The following is a 22,596-nucleotide window of genomic DNA, read 5'->3' as shown; positions in this document are numbered from 1 at the left end:
GGTATAGCTTACTGCATAACCAAACCACGTAGTTCTCATCCTATAAATAAAAAGATAAAGAAAAACTCCTAATGAAGTTGGAAATAAGGATCCATTTGATTCATAATCTAAATCAGAATCGAAATCTATCAGAATTGAAATCAGAATGGTTTATTTTCATAATTTGTTTGATTCAAACAGAAGAAATTGAAATCAGCCAGAATGAGATATTACCTCAAATAAGGAAATGCCATTCCGCCAGAAATGTGAATGGGATTCTGATTCCGTTCAACCAAACAGTTGACCCATTCTAATTCTGATCCCAGACCCCTATTCCTGCAAACTAAACGGGCCCTAAATATTTTTTTAAATTTATCAAGACGAAATCTCAAATTTGATAAGACAGGTGGCCACCTTAAAGTGCATTAAAGAGAGAGAGGTTGGCAAGTTTGACCTACTATTTTCCATTCTCTTCATCTGCCCATCTCTCAAATCTAAAACTCTACCATTCCTGGTCGATATGGTGGGGAACAAAAACGCATCTTACTGTTACTGTCCCCATCTTTCAAATCGCCTACAAGCATTCCTATTAGTCCCAGAACCATGGAGTGTGTGTATCCATTTTGCCAAACCAATTACCTTCCTGCTTAAGATTAATGGCTAGTGATTGCTGCCAAGCCTTTTGAACATCAATATAATACACGAACCGACAAGAAAATGTAGCCTAAGTTCAAACTATTCCAGAAAATAGGGATGAATCCCTCTTTCCTTTGCAAAGTATATGCAGCCAAGTCACATGTGAAATTACAGATATGACCAAAAAATTCAAATTATACATTATGATAATAGGTGAATTACCATTCCAAAATCTTTCACTGAACCCAGATCCTGACTGAAGATGTAATTAAATCTTTAGATTCAAGGGAGTAAATGAATTCAAAATAAGAAAATGCCACCTCTTAGTACAGAATTCTATGCAAAATCACAAGGTGAAAAGTAGAAACTAAGCAAGACTTATGTTTCTTTGGGGGGAGCCTTCTTTGCTTTCTCTGCTTCCGCTTTCTCTGCTTCTATTTCAGCAACGATGGCATCAATTTCAGCTTCTTCCAGTTGCCGCAACCCATGCTCTCTTGTCATCACAGCAACTTCTATGTTCTTTCCTCCACTTTCAACAACCTAAGTTTAATAAAACAAGATTCAAAGGTTAGGAATTGTGAAAACATGCATACATAGGCAGACACTTCATATTCTGCAGCTACCTAGCTACTTAAACAAGAAATGACACATGAGCATGCACGCATAAGAAATGACACTTCATATTCTGCAGCTCTCTCTCTCTTTCTCTCCCTCTCTCTCTCTCTCTCTCTCTGATCACCCCTTGCCTAGCTTACGTGCCTATCATACAAGTTGCCAATTTCTGGAACTTGAATCGAAGTAGAGGATATATTCAGTCCCCCAGCTAGATTTATCACTTCCCTCAGGATATGTTCTAATTTCCATGATTCATCATTATCATCATCACTAAGCGTTGCCCCAACAATATAGGGTTGGCTATAGAATCCTGTTTTGCCATTACATTCTGTTCAGTGTCATATCCATCATTAAATTATGAGCAATTTAATCATCTCTTATGACTTCCGCCCAAGTCCTTTTTGGACTGCCCCTAGCTCTTCTAGCCCCTTCAACTTGTAACAGAAGTTTTAATTTCCACAATTCCAAGTTATTTGTCAGCCAACTGATTACTACTCTTGAATCCCCTTCTACAACTATATTTTTGTAGTTTAGGGATTTCCCCAACCAATTCTCTTTTTTTTTTTTTTGAGAAAAGATAACAGAGTTTATTTATTAATAAAAGAAAAAGTACATACATGGCACAGGGAAAACCCATCGAGATTCCACAGGAATCAAACTATCACCATATAAGACATCCAAATAGGCACCTATTTTAGCTAGACCATCTGCAACAAAGTTTAAATCCCTTGGAATCCAAATCAAATTTGCATTTAGCAATTCCAAAGAGTCTCGAGCTGCTGTCAAGAAGTGGTTTAGCCTCCACGGGCCACCTTCTTTGTCTCTTATCCATGTAATGGTGTTTGCTGAATCACCTGCAATGGTTAAACTTTGAATGCCTAGTGTTCTTACAATTCTGATTCCCGTGAGAGCTGCCAACACTTCCGCCTTGGAGGAGTCAGTGACACCTATTGGACCACTAAAAGTCCAGATAACAGACCCCTTTCATCTCTTAATATGCCTCCTATGCAAACAGCTCCTGGATAACCTGACGCATTCCCGTCAAAGTTTAAAAACATCCCTTCCTTCCCTTCCTATTCCTAAACCACGGGGGACAGGAGGGGGGTGATGTTGAGTGAAAGAGAAAGAATTGAGCACTTCTGTTGAGATTGTTCACTGATAGTCCTCCAAAAAGATCAGAATTGTTGGCCCAAAGGTTATGATGATAAGTGATTTGAAGAGACTAGTCCCTCGTGAATTATTGTCTTGTTATTAAATAAATGGTTGTTCCTTTCTTCCCAAACACCCCACATCACCACATGTAGGATGGTTTGCCAATAGGTTTTACCTCTTTTACTTAACCCTCTGCCTTGCCATTGTTGAATGAACTCCTGAATATTCTCCGGGGCAACCCAGCTATAACCAGCCAACTCCAGAAAGTGGTGCCAAATTTTCTTGGTTTCCTTGCAGTGAAGAAGTGATTGGCTGATTCTCCTTCATTCAAGCACAAGATACAAGCATGAGGGAAGATGAAAAGTCTTCCCAAGCTTTTCTATTGGAGAAGGTCACATGTGTTGATCCTTTGCAAACAGGCTTCCTATACAAAGGAGAAAAATCTTGAGGCTCAGTTTGGAAGGAGTACAAATACATACAAAATAATACAAAATATAAGGTTTTGCACTCTACAAATTTGCATTTGTAAAATATAAGGTTTTGCACTCTACAAATTTGCATTTGTAAAATATAAGGTTTTGCACTCTACAAATTTGCATTTGTACTCCTTCCAAACTGAACCTGAGGGAATGTGGCTGTACCAAGCCTTCTTAAAAGGGAAAGAGATCTGTTCACCTGCAGTCAAAATCTTGTAAAAAGACTTGGAAGAGAAGTCACCATTTGGATGAGGGGGCCAAATTCTTGAGTCTTGGGAGTTAGATGAGATAAAACCTCCTTTAGAGTTTGGAGGAGGTCTGCTACTTCAATTATCTCTCGGTCTCTTAGGGGTCTTCTAAGGCTTAGGTTTAAGGTATTCTCAGAACGAGGCAGGAAAGCAAGAAGAAATGGATGCATCTTGATCTAGGGTTAGATTAAAGAGTCTGGGGAAAGAGGTAGCTAGGGTGGAGTGGCCCACCACAGGTCTTTCCAGAACTTAATCTTGCAGCCATTACCTACTCTGTATCTAATGAAAGGGACAAAAAGATTGCTAATAGAGGTGATTCCTTTCCACGGATTTGTAGATTTAACCCGGTTCAAATGGAGAGTGCTCTCCCAACCATTAAAGTTTGTCCTGTATTTGCTGGAGATGATAGCTGCCCACAGAGAGTTAGATTCTGTAGGGAATCCCCAAAGCCATTTCCCCTAATGGTCCGTTTGGTTTCCGAGAAACAGTGGGATGAGAAGGGATGAGATGAGAAAGGAAGAATTTATTTTCTCATTTTTTGGCCCATGTGTTTGTATGCTGAGACCTACTATCCTACAGAATATGCTTCTAGTGTTTGGTTGATGAGACGAAGGGATGAAGAAATACCGCAGAACTGGAACAAATCCATGGGGCTAGCAACAGATTTGGAACAAATCCATGGGAAAAACTCCAGATCTGGAACAAACACGTCTCTGGCCAGATCTAGAGTGCCGAAGTTAAACCAGAGGACAATAGTAGCAGATCTAGAACACAGGTGTCGTGTTTCAGCTCGCTGACAAGGAAAAACTAGTCTGGCCGACCATGGTTAGAGGGGCAATTCAATGAGTTGAGGGCCATCCATGCTATTTAATACTTTGCAAATAAACAACCGTCGTACGACCGGAAATGTTACCTTCGCCAGAGAAGATGAAGACAATAACCGCCGGAAACATTACCTTCACCAGAGATGAAGGATACAGGTGGTCGGAGTTCGGACCGTTGCAGAGGTGGGAGATGAGAACAGTCCACCCCTTGATAAAACTTCAATGACTTGAGGGCCATCCATGCTATTTAATACTTTGCAAATAAACAACCGTCGTACGAAACCGCCGGAAATGTTACCTTTGCCGAAGAAGACGAAGACAATAACCGCCGGAAACGTTACCTTCACCAGAGATGAAGGATACAGGTGGTCGGAGTTCGGACCGTTGCAGAGGTGGGAGATGAGAACAGTCCACCCCTTGATAAAACTTCTTCACTGTCGTCGCACAACTTTCATTTCTTAGTGGGGTTGCACCTATTTGGTGAGACCCCACATCCCCATATTTTGAGAATGCTATTCTCATTGCACCTACTCGCTGAATATACCTATTTTCTCATCCAGGTCGTACGAACCCAACGGACTATGAAGGGAAGTATTCTTCTCCTTGAGATGGCCAATTCCCAATCTACCTTCCTCCTTAGGCTTGCATACTTGATCCCAACTTACTAGGTGATTCTCTTTTCCCCCTCCGCCTTCACAAAGGAAACTTCTTTAGGCTCCGTTTGGTTCATGGGATGGGGATGAGAAAAGGGAATATTCCTTTTCCCCTTATTTGTTTTGGGGGAAATAAAGGGATGGGATGAGAAAAACGTGGGATGAGGGATCCCAAAATTGTAATCAAGATTGCACTAAAACAGTGCAACCCCGGTGGAAAAACTCGAGATGGGAGATGGGCCTTCTTCAACCTCTCGAGAAAACTCGAGAGACTCTTCTTTTTCAACCTCTGAAAACTCTGCCAACAGATCCAACCACAGTAAACGCCATTAGAAGTCTTATTCAGGCGAAGCTCACGCCGGAATCATCTCCTCTGTTGTCAATCTCTACGATACAAACTTCTAGTCATCACCGCCGCTAGTGAGGATGGTCTAAAAACAGAGAACCACTACCTCCGATCTCCGTCTCTTTATTGCTTTCGCCGGACGAACAGATCCAACCATAGCAAACGCCATTAGAAGTCTTGTTCAGGCGAAGCTCGCGCCGGAATCATCTCCTCTGTTGTCAATCTCTTCGGTACAAACTTCTAGTCATCACTGCCGCTAGTGAGGATGATCTAAAAACAAAGAACCGCTACCTCCGATCTCCGCCTCTTTATTGCGTTCGCTGGACGAACAGATCCAACACAACAGACGCCATTAAAAGTCTTGTTCAGGCGAAGCTCACGCCGGAATCATCTCCTCTGTTGTTAATCTCTTCGGTACAAACTTCTAGTCATCACCACCGCTAGTGAGGATGATCTAAAAACAGAGAACCGTTGTAGTAGTTTCTTCCAGGCCGACATACATTAAAGCTAACGGAGCTGGTGAAGAGGTTCATTGAATCAAATCCAGTTCTTGTGAATTCTCGACCCAACCAGATCTCATTATAATCTCTCATTGCGTTAATTCTTTCGAATCCACTGTCGTGTGTGTGTGTATTTTGTTAGTTTTTTTTATGACTAGATAATATTCTTGTTAGAATCCTATTTATTATGATTCAAAAATTGAACCTAGAATAGATAAAAAACGGATGAGATCTAAATCCTACTATAGAATTTTTCATCAGAGCAGCATTTCCACTTTAGTTTGTAGGGTTAGGTTGGGAAGGTAAGTTGGTCGAGGGAGACAAAACTAGGTCTAAAATTGAACCTCTGAGAACTCTACAGATTGATCTTCAGAGGAAATCTCCAACACCAACGAGGAATCCGCCGATTCCAATTTCGCAGGAGAGAGGTCCTTCTAGACTCGCAAGGGTGGACTCTGTTTTATGTTGGATACTTTTCCAACTATTTACCCATATAAAACCAAACAATGGAAAGTTAAATTTTTACACCTTCCCATCCCATCCCACCCAAATCTTCCCACAAACCAAACAGAGCCTTAAGTTTATCAATCTGAAATCTGACTTTCCTAGGGATCTGGGAGACCAACAAGTATCAACAGGTTTGCAAAGGCCTCTAAAAGAGTAAATCACCCCCCTTTTGACAAATAGCAACTCTTCTAAGTTGTTAGTTTTCTCTTGCATTTTTTTATCACTGGCCCCCAAAAAACTGAACTTTTCAGATTCCCTCCCAGCGGCATCCACAAGTAGAGAATTGGAAAAGACTCCTCTCTGCACCCTACAATGCTTTTAAAGGATTCTAGAAGTCCTGCTTCAATAGAATTGATGATCACAATACTGCTTTTGGAAAAGTTGATCCCAGAACCAGTTACCATCCCAGAACCAGTTGATCACCCTTTTGGAATTTGTAATTTGCCCAAAGAAGCTTCCAAAAATAAAATAATGTCATCTACGAACTGTAAATGTGAAACATGGAGAGTGTATGTACCTACTTCAAAACCTTTTAGTAAGTTTAGACTTTTGACTTTCTCAAAAAGCTGGCTGAATATATCCATCACCAAAGTGAAGAGAAAGGGGGAAAGAGGACAACCTTGTCTCAGACCTCAATTTACCTTGGAATAGCCTTTTGGTTCTCCATTTACCATTACTGAGAATAAAGTAGATTCGATACACCCTTTAATCCACCCAACCCACCTACTACCGAAGCCTCGACCTTTAAGATATGGTGAATGCACCCACAATCCACTATATCATTAGCGTTTTCCAGATCTAATTTAACTATGACCCCTGGCTTTCCATTTTGTCTTCTGTCTTCGACACGTTCATTCACTACAAGGATGTTGTCCACTATTTGCCTTCCTTTCACGAAGGCAAATTGGCTTGGGGAGATTAGATCTCTTAAGACTTCTTGTAGTCTTCTTGCTAGCACCTTGGCCAATATTTTGTGAAAACTCCCTACTAGGCTTATCGGTCTGAAATCCTTCACCCCCAAGACTCCCCCTTTCTTTGTGATCAAGCATATAAAGTTGGAGTTGAGTCCTTTGTTCACTATGGCCAAGGACTGGAAATCCCTGAAAGCCTCCAAGAGATCTCCTTTTACTGTGTGTCCCAACACATCTGAAAAAAGAACATAGGAAATCCGTATGGACCCGGAGCCCTATCACCATTCATTAGAAATACAGCCTCTTTAATTTCTTGCTCGTAAAGACCTCTTACAAGCCACAATCTCTTTTATTCTGATAATTCTGACCCTTCCCACCTGTCCATAGTGTACTGACTAGATTTTTCTCTAGTGCAGAGGATTTTAAAGTAAGTTAAAAAGGCCTCTGTAATTTCCTCTACATCCTCCACTTCCCTCTGACCCACTTTGAGCTTAGTAATAAAATTTTTCCTGTCTTCCCGATGCATAAGAGTGAAAGAATCTAGAATTATTGTCCCCTTCTTTTAGCCATCTCACTCATGATCTTTTCCTCCAGTAAGTTTCTTCCCTCCTAATCAACTTCTCCCACATAATTCTCAGATCAGCTCTTCTCCTATTTGTTTCATCCAGGTTGCTATTCTGATCTCTGAGATCCAGCTCTTCTAACTCCGTAAGGATTTTATGCTTCTCTTCTTCAAGGGCTTTAAATTTCTCTCTTCCCCAAGCTTTTAGCTTGCTTTTTAAAAACTTAATTTCTGCAACAACCAGAAGCCAACCTAGCTTTCTACCTTTCATTCTTTCCACCAAGAGGCCACCTTCTTGCTGAAATCCTTGTGCATGGTCCACATCATTTCCAACATAAAGGGGGGCTTGCATTTAAAAATCAAATCTGTTCTTAAGACGATTGGCCAGTGATCTGAGGTGGAGCAAGGACTAATTTCTTGAACCAAGTTAGGGAACATCTCCACCCACTCTAGACTCTAGAGAGACCAGAAATCTGTCAAGTCTACAACTTATTGCATTTTCTTGCAAATTTGACCAGGTGAAATGCCCGTTATTGAGGGGGAGGTGATACAAATTTTGTGTACATATGAAGCTTGAAAACTTCCTCATACTTCTTGTTGGAGTTCTGCTGTTGGAGTGTCAATTGCTGAACCTTATGACATTGAAGTCACCACCTAGACACCACAGAATGTCATTGAACTCATGCACTGAGTCCAATTCTTCCCAGAACCTTCTTCTATCTGAAGGGGAGTTTGGCCTGTACACACCAGCCATTATCCAACTGAAACCATCTTTTTTATTTCTGATCAAGACAAAGAAAAATCTCCTTTGTCAACTTCTATGCCCGAGACCTCTTCTTCATTCTAAGCAAGAATAATGCCCCCCGACGATCCTGTTGCAGGGACAGCCGCCCATTTTTTCCCTCTAATTCCCCAGATTGCTTTGATCAGTTTTCTGTCTACAACCGCTTTTTTTGTTTCTTGTAAAATAACGATATCCGGATTTTTTTCTTAGAGACTGTTTCACTAGACACCTTTTCAGCTGTCCTCCCAAACCCCTAATGTTCATTAGGCCTGTCTTGTAGAATTTCCCTTAACCACCCTATTACGGTATTACCTTCGAATCTGTTATCTGTCAGCCCCCACTGCAGTCGCTTCAATTCCCTTTTGGAGCTCCTTCTTTCACTTCTTCCCTGATCGTTCCCTCCCAGGTTATTATCTTTCTCGGTCGAAACCCGATTTTTTGTTTTTCCCTCTCTTCTACTGACAACCAGTAATTTGGCCATCTCATCGGTGCCTTCTTTCAAACCATCTGCCACTTTATTACTAGTCTGGACTTGTTTGTCTACCGTCCTTGCTGAAGTTTCTGGGCGATGACTGTCACTCTGTTTTGGTTGGGATTGCTCTCCATTCGAACATGAAAAAGAGAGAAAAGGTGGTTGCAATGAAAGGACCGTGAAGAAACGAAAATCAAATTAACAAGCAAAGAGGGGGGGGGAGGAAACTCTTGGATGCAATTGGCAGCTATGTTGGGTTTTGGGGAGGTTTGAACATGAATCCCATCCTTGTCTTTTAGCAAGGCCTTCTGAGTTTGTGTCCTCGTAGTCCAAATTGACCAAAGGCATCTATTCAAGCATCTATACACATCCCCAACCTTCATTCATTGAGAACAGAACTTTTTCCCTTTCTAAAGCGACCTCCCAAGGATCCAGTTCAGTCTCCATCACATAGGAACTTAAATCTAAACTGGAGTCTTCAGCTTCAGATATAGAGGAGGAACTTGACTTTAACGAGGAAGTGGGAGATCTGTAAACATCCTTCTTTCAGCCTCCTAAGCTAGGAAGGGTGTCCAGCATCACTTGGCCTTTAAAAGAGGGGGTTTCAGGTGGGCTTAAAAAGGTGAGTCAGCATTCTCTGGAGAATGATGGGCCTTTAACTTGAGACAGCCCAAGGCTTTTGAGTGTTTTGAATTTGGGATCAGGTCAGCCTTGTGCACTAGAGCAGATCCACGAAGGCCTTAAAAGAGGCTGGAAACTTCTGGGGTCAAGGGGTCTCCTTTGAAAAGGAAATTGAATTTTTGAAATTCTTCCTGGGAGCAGCTTGTGAAGATTTAACTTTCAACTCCCTTCATTGCAGGCAGTCTGAACTTATATTTTTTGGGAAAGTTCGCACCTGGCTGAGAAAGGAAGAACCTGCTGCCTCTTTTTCTTATGGGAGAAGAAAGCTTCCAGAGGTGGTTTTTGACTAAAGCTCCGTTGAACCACTGCCACATGTAATGGGACTGTTGCTTTGAGTTAACTTGTTGAGTCGAACTGGAGACTCGGTCATCTTCTCCACCTCCACTAAAAGGTAGAACCAGGCATTCCTATCTAGCAGAGGTATTGAACGAGGAACTACATGAACGCCACAATTGAGCACCTTAATCCTAGCGAAACTCAGCTGGGTGAAGTTTGTTGTTTCGGGATTAATATCTGGTAGACCTCCACAAAGGCCACCGATCAAAGCAAACACCTCATTCATCCAAAGATGGAAGGGTAACCCTCGAATCATAAGCCAACCGTTGAAAGACAACGAACTTGCTACTATGTTCACCATTGGCCACCACCGCTCGAGCTTGACCCAGTCTCCATACAACAGGATTGTCTCCTGTTTGACCCAGGCAAGCACCAGCTCCTCCGTTGGAGCGAAGCCCACTGCCCTATTTTCTTCAAAAGGGATGAGTTTCAAGAGCTCTTGTGAGTGAAGATTAGCAGACAGGCCTAGTTCCACCTCTCTCCAATTCAGCGCTTGGGGTTTGGTACAAACGAAGGCTAGTTTCCAATTGCCAAAAGGCTTGTTCTAATGGACAACTGAGATGAAGGCTGACCCTTCTGCCTAAATTATTTTGCTTTTTCTTTCTAGTTGAGGGATACCTTCAAAAGTAGGAGAAATTTTGGGGGATAAAACAAGCTTAGTAGCTGGTCGAACAAATTCCAACCCTCTATGGAAGGCTCTTGGGAACGCAGATGCTTTTCCAAGGAGCTGAAATCAACCAACTGCTCAAATGCACAAATCTACTCCATTTGTTTTCTTTCAACTATAAGAGAAGGACTCTAACCTTTTCGATTCTCTTATGATCCACAAGAACCTTTGTTCAGCACTTTAACGCCAACTGGAAAAAAACAAAACAAAAACTCCCTTACCCACTTTACATCTTCCTTTTGCAGAAAGATCCTGGACCAAGTCCCCCTACCTCATTCTGTCACCGCGATCAAACCCTCTTGATTTTTCTGTCGCCATTCCATTTCGAAGGTTTTTGAGCCGATTACAGCTAATCTTCTATCCATCACAGTGTCCAATTCCCCAATTAATTCTCAAATCTCTTTTTTTTCTTTGAGAGAAGATAACTAATTTCATTAAGATCAAAAACAGGGAGGGATGTACATGAGAGGATGTGCAAAGCCGTGTCAGCAAAACAAAAACAAAAGACCAAGGTTAGCTAGACCAGATTTAGCCAGACCAAGGCTCAAAATGTCGATATGTATCGTATCGGGGCCTTCCCGATACACCCCTACAAAGGGGTGTTTCGGGTCAGCGAGTGGTTCAAGGGGTAGACCGGCCTTAAACCGGACCCTCTGAACCAGATTCGAAAAAAAACAATACAGATATGCCCTACCGGCGTATCGCCCTGTATTGATATTTTGAACCTTGAGCTAGACTATCAGCCACTTGATTTAATTCTCTAGGAATCTGTTGAAATAGTTTATTTTACATTTATATTCTTATTCTGCTTAGTTAGGGTCTGTTTGGTCTATTTAAGGTAGTTCTTTTATTACTGTTCTTGTACTTTAATCTCAGTAGGGGCACAAGGGTCTTTTCCCTTTTAATTATGGTCGCCCTATAAATATTAATGTAATCTGGCACCGCCAAACTGAAGTTTGAGTTCGCCAATCTTCTTTCTTCTCTTCTACCTTCTCCCTTCTCTCTCTCTTCCCTTCTTGTTTACTGCTATTCGTCCACTGTTAAGATGGTATCAGAGCAACTCTACTGGATTTGAGAGCAGATCGAACAAGGTCTTCCCCTTCATCTTGCTGTCTTCTCCAGACTGAACAGAAAAACTGACCTACAACTGATACTGATACAAGTTTTCTCCTTTTTCTTCTCTTATCTTGGTCGTGTACCAAGAAAAAACTCGATGAAGATGGTCTGCTGAATGTTGCCAGAAAAAACTGTGAGGTTTAGACCTCTTTTCTTGGACCGTGTGATCCTGTACCTGTGAAAGGGATGCCTGTAGGTCACGGATGACCTGTTATTTCCCAGTTTTGGTGTGACTACAATATTCTGAGGATCTCTCTGGTGGTTAATGCACTTATACACTCTTGGAAGCTTGGTAGGCTGGAACTGTTAATTCCGTACAGGTCTGAAATCAATCTAAACCTAATTTTTTTGGAGAATTGGTGCTGGTCTGTGTTCAGTTTGTGTCCAAACCAAACCTGTTATTTCCCAGTTTTGGTGTGACTACAATATTCTGAGGATCTCTCCGGTGGTTAATGCACTTAGACACTCTTGGAAGCTTGATAGGCTGGAACTGTTAATTCCGTACAGGTCTGAAATCAATCTAAACCTAATTTTTTTGGAGAATTGGTGTTGGTCTGTGTTCAGTTTGTGTCCAAACCAAACTGTGTGCATGTGGACTACTTATTTGGGATGCTTCTAGGATTTGTTTTGGTGAAAGGAGGGATCCTAAGTTGTGTGTTGAAATTAAATAGTGTCCTTAACCATATCCTCTGAGAATTCTGCAACTTCTGGGGTTTTAGGAGGTCAAAACGGAATGAGTGGGGGGATGGATGAGTTTTCCCATGGCTGTAATTCCCTTTGATTGATGGTCTAGGGGAATTAAACTCTACATTACTGCTAGGGTGAAAATAGGATAATGGTAAAGTGAAGGAACCTAAGACCGGAAGTGCTGAATATGACAAGTGGAACCAAGAAAATAGTATGGCGAAGTCATGGCTCTTGATTTCCATGCTGCCACAAGTAAAGAAAACATTATTGTGGACTGAAACAACTTGTAATATATGGGAACAAGCAAAATCTATCTATTCGGAGCAAAGGCACTATGCCAAGATATATCAACTACAAGCTGAATCCTCCACTTGCAAGCAGGGGGAGAGAAGTCTCTCAGTGTACTACTCAGATCTAACATCAATATGGAGAATTGGATCATTACCAAAATGTGAATTGGAAGTGTGATGAAGATGCAAGGGCCTATAAGTCACTTGTTTCCCAACAACGAGTATTTGTTTTTCTTTTGGGGCTGAATCCTACATATATTAGGGTATAGATCTTGGGAAGTAAAGACTTACCTTCAGTTCAAAAAATTTATGACTTAGTTCAGTCTGAAGAGAGCAGAAGAAGTGTGATGAATTGTGCAGAGGGGGAGAAAGATGCTCTAGCTGTCCGAGGAGAATGTTTGAGGCTCTTTTAAGAAGGGTGATTAACAAAAGAGAGTGGATAACAAAGACAAACTTTGGTGCACTCACTATCAAAAGACCAGGCACACTAGAGACACATGTTGGGACCTCCATGGGAATCCTAAATGGGCTCAGGAATTGAGTAAGAAATCAGCATCTGATTAGAGTAAGAAGTCAACCCAGTAGAATCAAAAGAAATATAACTCAACAAATGTGGCATCTCAAGAGACTAGTCCCATGGTACCTCAAGAGCGGGCCCCTAATTCTGACCCCAAGGAAGAGATTATCAACTCCTTTCATGATCATTTGGAATTATATGGTAGGACACTTCGCCAGATGGATTCTGGCCCTTCTCCTACCTCCGTTGCGTCTACATTAGGTAACACTGCCACTGCTTTCCATGTGTCATCTCATACTTCTGATTCCTCCTGGATAATTGACTCTGGAGCCTCAAACCACATGACTAGTAAGTCGACTTTATTTCAAGCACACAACCTCCTCTCTAGAGAGATAAGGTGAGACTGGCTAATGGATCATTCTCCACCATAGCCGACCAAGGAACCATATCTCTTCCACTCGGTCTTACCCTCTCTAATGAGTTTCAAGTTCCTAAATTACCTATCAATTTACTTTCCATTAGCAATATTACTCACTCCTTGAATTGTTCAATTACCTTCTCTCCTTCTTCGTGTGTGTTTCAGGATTTGGCCTTGGGGAAGACGACTAATAAAGGAAGCATGGTGGATGGTCTCTACGTGTTGGAGAATAAAGCTAGTCTTGTGGCTACAGAGTCCTTAAGTTCGTCTAGTGAGAGTCACGCCTACTTGTGCCATAGTCGTCTTGGACATCTTTCTTTTGAGTCATTAAAACTTATGTTTCCAGAGTTATTTAAGTCTGTCAGTTAGTGAGTTATAGTGTCAGACATGTCAATTGAGCAAACATTTCTTTTTCTTTAAGAAATAAAAGATCTGAATTTTCGTTTTATATTGTCTATTCTGATGTTTGGGGCCCTATTACTCTATCTTCTGAGACTAGATATAAGTATTTCATTACTTTGATTGATGACTACTCTAGATATACTTCCCCACTTCCTTTTTCCTAGAAACTACTTCCCACTTCACTAAATGGTCCTTTTTTGAATCACCCAGTTCCCACAGAAGGTCTCACATGAGTTTTTCTAACTTATTGGCAACCTTGACAAGAAGCTTAAAGTAGACAGAAGATACACCAGAAGGTTGGCCAGAGTGGACTTGATTAAAGTGATTCTACCCCCTAGTGAGATATAATTTCTCTTCCACCCTACTAGCTTCTTAGTGAATCTTTCTAAAACTAGGTACCAAAAGCTTTCTATTCTAGGATTTCCCCCAGGGGAAGACCTAAATATACCAGAGGCCAACCACTTACCTCGCAACCTAAAGCCCTAGCCACCAATTGGACCTCATCTTCCCATAAATTCACCCTTGCTACACAACTCTTATTCCAATTGACTTTCAAATTGGAGACTCTCAAAATGCGTCACCACCAATCTCAAATTATCCATCTCCTCAAGTTCCCCTTTACAAAAGAGAATGATATCATCCACAAATTGTAGGTGAGTGACAATCACTTGTTGCTTCCCAACTCTCCAACCTTTTAGTAGATTTCTTGAATCAGCCCTAGAAATCAAGACACTTAGGACATCCCCTACTAAGGTGAAGAGGAAAGGTGACAAAGGGTCTCCTTGTCTAAGGCCCCTCTTTGCAGGAAAGACGTCCCTAGCTACTCCATTCACTAAGATTGAGAAGTGACAAGAGGTAATACAACCCTTACTTCAATTGGAATCTAAATCTCAGGAGACCTCTAAGGGACCTAGAACTTAGTGATATCACTAGCTTCTTGCATACCTTGAGAGAGGTATACCTCTCCCAAATTTCCCCAAATCTCCGTGTTTGGACCCTTCACCCATCAAGTAAGTTTTCAACCAAGTCTTACTTCAAGGCTTTTTTTAGGGAAGATCAAGCTACTGATCAATACCCCTACAAGAGAATTTGGTGTGCTCATATCCCTTCCAGGGTATGCTTTTTTGTGTGGGAAGCCAGCTTAAAGAAAATCAATACTTACGACCTCCTTCAGAAAAAGAACCATGGAAGGTATTATCTATCTCCCCATGTGTGTTGTTTCTGCCTTAAAGCTGGGGAATCTAGCAACCACATCCTAATTCACTGTGAGGAAACTAGAAAATTTTGGAATTTCTTTCTATCACTCTTTGAATACAGCTGGGTATTCCCAGAAAATGTGGTTGATTGCTTAGGGCAATGGCCCGGAAGAGGTTTAAGCAAAAGAGGAAAAACTTTATGGCTGTTTGCTGCTCATGCTATCTTCTGGAGCATTTGGGAAGAGAGAAACAACCGGGTGTTTACCAACAGAACAAAAAACTTTGAGGAGCTGATTTCTATAATCTGTTATAGAGGTTTCTTGTGGACCTCCAACTCAATTTACTTCAGAGGAGTTACTTTTGATGACCTTCAAAGAAACACCATAAATTTTCTTCACTCTAATCATAAACAGCTCATCACTTCCCACAGTTTCAGATCTGAAGTGGAAGGGGAGACGATCTTGTACTTTGATGGGAGTGCTTTTGGAAACCCAGGTGCTACGGGTATTGGAGGGGTAATTCAAAACAGAAATGGCAACAAAGGCCGAAGTCATGGCAGCTCTAACTGGCATCAGAATTGCAAAAGACATGGGCTTACTAAACCTTACCATTAAAGGAGATTCAGCCAACACCATTAACTGGCTTTCTAACCCTGACAGTGGGCCTTGGGCTTTAGCCCATTACCTGGCTGAAGCGAGAGACATCCTCTCTTCTCTAAATGTTCATGTAGTTTGGATTCCGAGGGATAACTTTTTGAGTGCTTAATTGCTGTGTACATCTCCTCATGTACCTTTCTTTTCTTCGAATAAAGTTAACTTTTTCTTCAAAAAAAATTACACCATCTCTCCCCAAAGCCTCCATTCTTCAATACTTTTAGCAAGAATTCCCAATCCACCAAACCATAAGCCTTTTCTAGGTCAAGTTTACAAATCAAACCCTTTTCTCCTTTTCTTTTGTTGTAATCCACACATTCATTGGCTACTAAAATCTGATTAATAATTTGTCTCACTTTCACGAAGGCCCTTTGGTTCAGTGAGATTAAGGGAGGACTTTCTTGAGTCTTAGTGCAAGAACTTTAGAAATGAACTTATACAGACTCCCAATCAAACTGATAGATCTAAAGTCCTTGGGCTGAACTACAGGCACCTTCTTAGGGATCAAAGCCATGAAAGTAGCATTTGCACCCACGTTTATTTTTCCTCTTTCAAAGAACTCCAAGAAAACCTCCACTAGGTCATCACCTAAGATATCCCAACAGTCTTGATAAAAAGCCATAGTGAAACCATCCGGGCCCGGGGCTTTTGATCTTTCCATAGAGAAAACTACCTCCTTTATTTCTTGAACCACAAACGGCCTTTCTAGGGATTCCAACAACTCCCTTTCTCCAGCATGCCACTCAAAGTCAGTTAGAGTCTCTCTTACTCTACTAGGGCTGTCATAAATGGATTTAAAATGCTCCATAAAAGCTTTTGCAATCTCTTCCTCTCTTGTCAGCACTACCCCTTTCCATTCCAAACTTTCAACAATATTCTTCCTCTTTCTTCCACTTGCCAAACTATGGAAAAATCTTGTATTACCATCTCCCTCCTTCAACCACTTGCATCTTGATTTTTGTCTCCAGCTTATCTCTTCTTTTCTAAGAATTTCCTCCAAATCCCGTTTCAACTTCCATCTCTCTTCCCTTTCTTCAAGCCTCAATCCTCTCTCTGCCTCAGCAGCATCAAGCTCTTGAATCCTTTTAATAATAGCCTCCTTTCTACCTTCAATTCTACCATACTCTTCTTTGTTCCTAGCTTTGATCATGGCTTTTAGCTTTTGTAACTTCTTATAAAATCTATATCCCTTCCATCTAAACACCACATGATCCTCTTCCCACCACTCTTTCACTTTCTTTTGAAAGTTTGGATGTAGCAACCACATGTTTTCAAATCTAAAAGGGCAAAGTCCTCTTTCTAGTCTCTTGAGATAGTCTAACTGGACAATGATCCGACGTAGGTCTAGGTAGGGCCCTCATCACCAAACCACCCCATACTTCCTCCTAATCTAACGAGAATAAAAATCTCTAGTTTACAACAAAGTGGTTCTTCCTGAAAATTAAACTGGGTAAAATCAGCTTGCACCAATGGCAGCTCCCTCAATTCAAAAGAATCCACAAAATAGTTGAACTTCCTCATACTTGAGGTGATCCTATGGTTAGGGTTATTTGTTTCATTGACAAACCTGATGACATTAAAATCCCCTCTTAAGCACCACGGACCCTCCTACAATCCCCTTATAGCTACTAATTCCTCCCAAAACTCCTCCCTTTCTCTATACGAATTTGGCCCATAAACATTTGTTAAAGCCCATTCCAGTCCATCAACTCTTTTTCTTAATTTCACTATAACTGTATAGTTACCAATTAATTCTTTTGTATAGGCCAAATCCTCGTTTTTCCATATTGTCAAAATACCCCCCGAGGCCCCCCAAGACTGTGTGAAAGCCCAACTCAGTCCTCTAGCCGACCAAATATTTCTCACCCATCTCCTATCCACCTCTGATAGTTTTGATTCCTGAATCAACACAACATCTGGCTTTTCTTTTCTAAACATTTCCCTTATCACTCTTCTCTTCTTGGAACTCCCAAGCCCCTTACATTCCAACTAATAATCTTCATCGAGAAACAATCTTATGAGCAACCCTAGACAGCACTTTTTGCTAACCTGACTACCTTCCTTTTCTCCCAGAACACCTCTTATCATAGTCCACTTCACATCTCAACCCCTCCGCTTCACTCAATTTCTTCTACCTCCTTTTAGGTGTCCCTCCTTCAAGCTTTTTCTTAGATTTATCTTGTTCTTCCACTCTTTTCTTTTCTTGACTCTTCTTCCTATTTCTCCTCTTTGTTGTTTTTTCATTTGTCTTTACCCTTTCTCCCTCCCTTCCCCTAACTTGGGAACTAGGAACTGGAGTGTCACCCTCCTGTTCCTTTTCAAAATTCCCCCCTAATTCCTCCTCTACCAAGAGTCTAAAGGTTTACAAGATTAATCCCCAAATCCTTTCCCCTTAATCCACAGTATCATTCAGAGCCTCCACATCCTCTAAAACCTCTGTTACTTCAATTGAATCACTAGGACAGGCAGCTTTTGGAAGAGTGTCACTAGGACAAGCAGCTTTTGGAAGAGTATCACTAGGATAGGCAGCTTTTGGATGAGTGTCAGCTTCACCTGCGGGCCGAGACAAAACAACAACTGGGGAAGGGGGCATGTTAGTATCAAAAACTCGAGGAATACAAGAATCAAGACAAAACATACTAGAAACACCAACACCAGAAATATCACCAATTCTGCCTAGGTTTTGAGGGAGTTTGCTGGGAGAAGTCTCCTTAGGGACATCTTTCATCAAAAAGAAATGAGAACTCCTCCTTCCTCATTAGGAGGCCTAACCTCCTTGTGCTCAGGAGGCTTATGCCTCTTGCATTCTGAACTTCACCTCACACTTCCTGATCATGGAACATGGATGCCTCACAACACACCCCCGCATTTTAAAACATTGATACAAACATTTAGAAATTGGTCGACACAATCAAAGGACCCATGAACAATGATTAGAAACTCTTTTTATATCAGGGTTTATTTCATCACCTTGTTCATAATTTTACATAGTGAGATAAGAGTATCACATTGATGATACAATGATTTCTTCCACCATGGGACTATTTGGAGGTGTTTCAAACCATGAGGGCTCACTTCTTCGTTTCCCTCTTTTTTTTTCATTTGGTTAGGGGGTCACAAAGAGATCCATCCACCTTCAACATGCAGGGTTGCTTATTTTAAGGTATTGTTACAGGGGATCCTGAAAAGAAAATCAGGAATAATGCTTTCTGGTTTCTACCAAGATATTTTCATTCCCAGAAATCCAAAATGTGAAAGCTGCATTCCATAATCACAGTTATATTTCCTTACAGCCCTACCCCAAAATAATAGTAAGGAAAAAAAAATAAAACCATATTTCATGTGAATATCATCCACAATGTCAGGAAAGAAAACAAAAGCCAGAGAGCAGGGGTGGTGTACTGATATTCCTTTGTATTGTCATTCAAAGATTTGATGTTCTAAAGATCTTTTTTTTCTTACATGAACAATCAAGTTTGATCACATAAGATGTAAGATAAAGGGAAGATATGAACAAAAAGAAAATTCTGAAAAGAGCTTGTGCAAGCACCCACAATTTACAAGATGCAACCAAAAAAATATAACAATACAAAAGAATGATAGACAAATGACCCTACAATAGAGGAATAAGCAAATGTGGATACACAATCACTACTATATTGCAATTCTTTTTCCAAATCACACCATAATGTGTAGCATCACATACTCAGTATTGACATCTTCCTAGAATATACTACCGACCCAAGAAGAAATATGACTTGAAGTTGAATCAATATTCTGCTTCTGAAAAAATAAATTCTCCAGAACATAATTAAGAGTAAAAAAGAGTTGTAGAATAACAGCCATGAATTTGATCAACTTACTTCAAGTAATGCACGAATCGCCAGCTTGACTGTCTCTTGCCCAGAAGTTTCTTTGTAATTTTTCTCCAAAAATTCTCTCATAGAATTTGAATTTCTCCCAGTTGCATTAGCTTTCCAAGCTGAAAACGTCCCTGATGGATCAGTCTGATAAAGTGATGGAACACCGGTGTATGGATCAAAACCCACAATAAGTGTTGAAAGACCAAATGGTCTCACACCACCACTTTGTGTATACTTTTGTTGAAGACCGGCAATGTAACGTGTGATATATTCAACCGTAACAGGATCCTCAACTGTAAGCCTGTGACTCTGGCATTCAATCCGTGCCCTATTAATGAGTACCCTTGCATCAGCCTTTAATCCAGCACAAGCCAGTGCAATGTGATCATCCAGGTTTACAATCTTCCTAACCGTTCTGCAAAATTGAAGGAGCAAATAAATCAATAAGTAGGAAAACCCTATGAAAAGATAGGTGCAAGAGTGCATTAATGAACGCAAAAGAACAACCACAGAGATAACATGATTTGTATAAAATTTCACAAAGGGGGAAAAGGAAAAGATTATAGGTTATCTGCACAAAGCAGACAGGATTTCAGCTAAGAACAGATCGACATGAAACAGCCTGTAGATTAAAAACTAAACCTCCAGCCCTTCTAAATTCAACATGGGATGAAAATGAATGGTTTTAACATATGTTGCATAGACATGGCAATAACATGCAAACAATAAAGTGTTAGATATGCAGTTTATGCTAAAAACTAAAGTGGCTAACACAGTCAGCACACTTATTATCCATGCAAAATAGGCATAAATTCTTAACTAATTAAAAGACCAGTCCATGCCTGAGACTATGCAGAAGGAGATATGGACTGCAAGCACGCAACAATTGCAGTTGATTCTTACCAAGAAAACCCTGTCAACAAGCTTAACTGAAAATAGAAAAATGTAGTGAAATAAATAAATAGTTATGACAACGTGGGTTGCATTGCCATAACCATAACTTTCTTCTCCAAACCAAAAGTGTACAAAAAGAAGCTTTACTAAAGTTCTTTGACTTCTAGTGTTCCTGCTTGGCCATAAAACCAAATTGGTATGAGCCATAAAAGGGGGAAGGGATTTAAGAGTGCAGGATTAGCTTGAATTGCCTTAATAAGCCCAGCCAAATTTTCTACCTTTCCCTTTAGCTACACTAGAATCAAGACATTGCCAATTTAATATCATTCTTGCAGTGATTGTTCTGAGTATCACATAGAACACTCTAAGGTAATATAAATCCAAGAATCAATTTTACCGTTCCAGAGATCATAATTACAACTTAGAAAAGCAAATTACCAAACCCAGTAGTTCTCGATATTACAAAGAGAAAGAACATATATGAGTCAACAGAAACGTCGGCTGCGTCTTAAAAAAGCGAAGCAACTCCGCTGTGAAATATCACAAACCATGAGAGATGAGACATAAGGCTTCCGAAAAATAGCCATTAATTAAAAAAAAATCACGGATTCGTGCCACAAACTGGACAAAAAAAATCGAAGCCGCGTGTTCCATCAGCTATCTAGGATTTCAATAAAGGTATTCAAGACACAATCTACAGCATTTGAAACTCTGACCCCAAAAACAGCTTTGTTTGTCTAGGATCAATGTCATTTCAATCTTAGCCGAGATCTAAAGAAAACCAAATTCGAAAGAATAAAAGGAAAAGGGATACCTACCTTGAGTCTTGAAGCTTAGCGGTGGATTTTTTCTCGACGCCGAGGACGATAGTGTCAGTGCCTCGAACACCGACGGCAGCGTTACCCTTTCGCACGGCCTCAAGCGCGTATTCGACTTGGAAAAGATGGCCATCAGGAGAGAACACTGTGATCGCACGATCGTATCGAGCCATCTCTCTTCTCTGGTTTTGGTCTCTTCGGTATGAAGGTTCTGGTATTCGCCTTGGCCCGAGCGAGAAATTGGACGGACGGGGACGGGGACGGGGACGGGGACGGGGACGGGCCTCGAACTCGCAGTCTTGGACGACAAGGCAAGGCACTTCAAAATGTTTAAGATGCTGGAACTTACAGAAGCAACCAATGCAGTGTGTTGCTTCAAGCCTTCGAGGGGTTGCATTTAGGGGTGCAAATGGATCGGATCTCTGATCTTATTTGGTCGAATTCGGATCACCCCTATTCAGATCTTCGGATCACCCCTATTCAGATCTTCGGATCAACCACCCAAGCCGATCCGATATATATTATATATTTATAACTATAAATATTTTTATATTTAAATATCAATATATTTTTATATTTATATTATAATATAAAATAAACATAATATATATATATTATTTATTTATTTATAAATTTTTTATATTATTTATTTTTTTAAATATGATGAAAATAATTAGAACATACTATATTTTTTGTTTTTATTTTATTTAAATTAGTATATTTTATTTTTTCTTTTAGTAATTTAATAATTTTTAAAGAAAACAAGTCAAATTCGATCAAATCCGAAAGATCCGACTTATCGATAGGATTCGGATTCAAATCAAGTCCTATCAAATATGATCTAGATCCAACATGAACAATGTTGGATCAAATTTGAATATGACCTTATATTCGAATCTTATTCTATTCAAATTCGATCCTATTCATTTGCATCCCTAGTTGGATTTTCATTTAAGGAAATGTCCTTACTTTCCGCTTGTTCAATTGAACTAGTTCTCTTGATACCATCAAACTAGGGAGTATAGGACTAGGGTGGCCACAACCAAGCTTTTCATAAGTTATTTGAGTTTTGCTTGTGAATAGTTTGATTTGGTTCAGTTTGACCGAGGTTCGAGTCGAATTTGAGCCTAATATATAGGCTCGTTTGCTAATCGAGCTAAGCTCGAGCCCAATAAAATTCAGCTCATGAGACTTGTAAGCCTAATCAAACATATATATATATATAAGAAATATAAAAAATAATATATAAATAAATAATAAAAATGTTATATATATAATATTTTTATTTTGGGTAAATTGCAAGGACCCCCCTCATACTATGAGGCATGGTTTTTAAAACCAACCTAGAGACTGAACCGATCAGGGGTCCGGTTACTGGGTTGAACAATCTGAC

General features: G+C 40.4%; 1 protein-coding gene and 1 long non-coding RNA gene across 2 annotated transcripts; one reads left to right on the top strand and one right to left on the bottom strand.

The window, feature by feature from the left end:
* Positions 1-701: 701 nt before the first annotated feature.
* LOC104604242 (proteasome subunit alpha type-7-like) lies at positions 702-21,597 on the bottom strand. The gene is made up of 3 exons (XM_010268514.3): positions 21,204-21,597; positions 19,492-19,906; positions 702-1,155 (listed from the first exon to the last, which is right to left on the bottom strand). The coding sequence occupies exons 1-3, from the start codon at positions 21,374-21,376 to the stop codon at positions 994-996; spliced, it is 750 nt and encodes a 249-aa protein (XP_010266816.1). The 5' UTR covers positions 21,377-21,597; the 3' UTR covers positions 702-993.
* On the top strand, positions 1,166-11,029 carry LOC148791101 (uncharacterized). Its single transcript, XR_016077737.1, has 2 exons — positions 1,166-2,919; positions 2,958-11,029. It is a non-coding gene; the product is annotated as an uncharacterized LOC148791101 (long non-coding RNA).
* Positions 21,598-22,596: the final 999 nt, after the last annotated feature.

This window comes from Nelumbo nucifera, chromosome 6, assembly GCF_055504915.1.
Source record: "Nelumbo nucifera cultivar China Antique chromosome 6, China Antique-T2T, whole genome shotgun sequence".
In the NCBI taxonomy this organism is placed as follows: Eukaryota; Viridiplantae; Streptophyta; class Magnoliopsida; order Proteales; family Nelumbonaceae; genus Nelumbo; species Nelumbo nucifera.
This window is presented reverse-complemented; position numbering and strand designations above follow the sequence as displayed.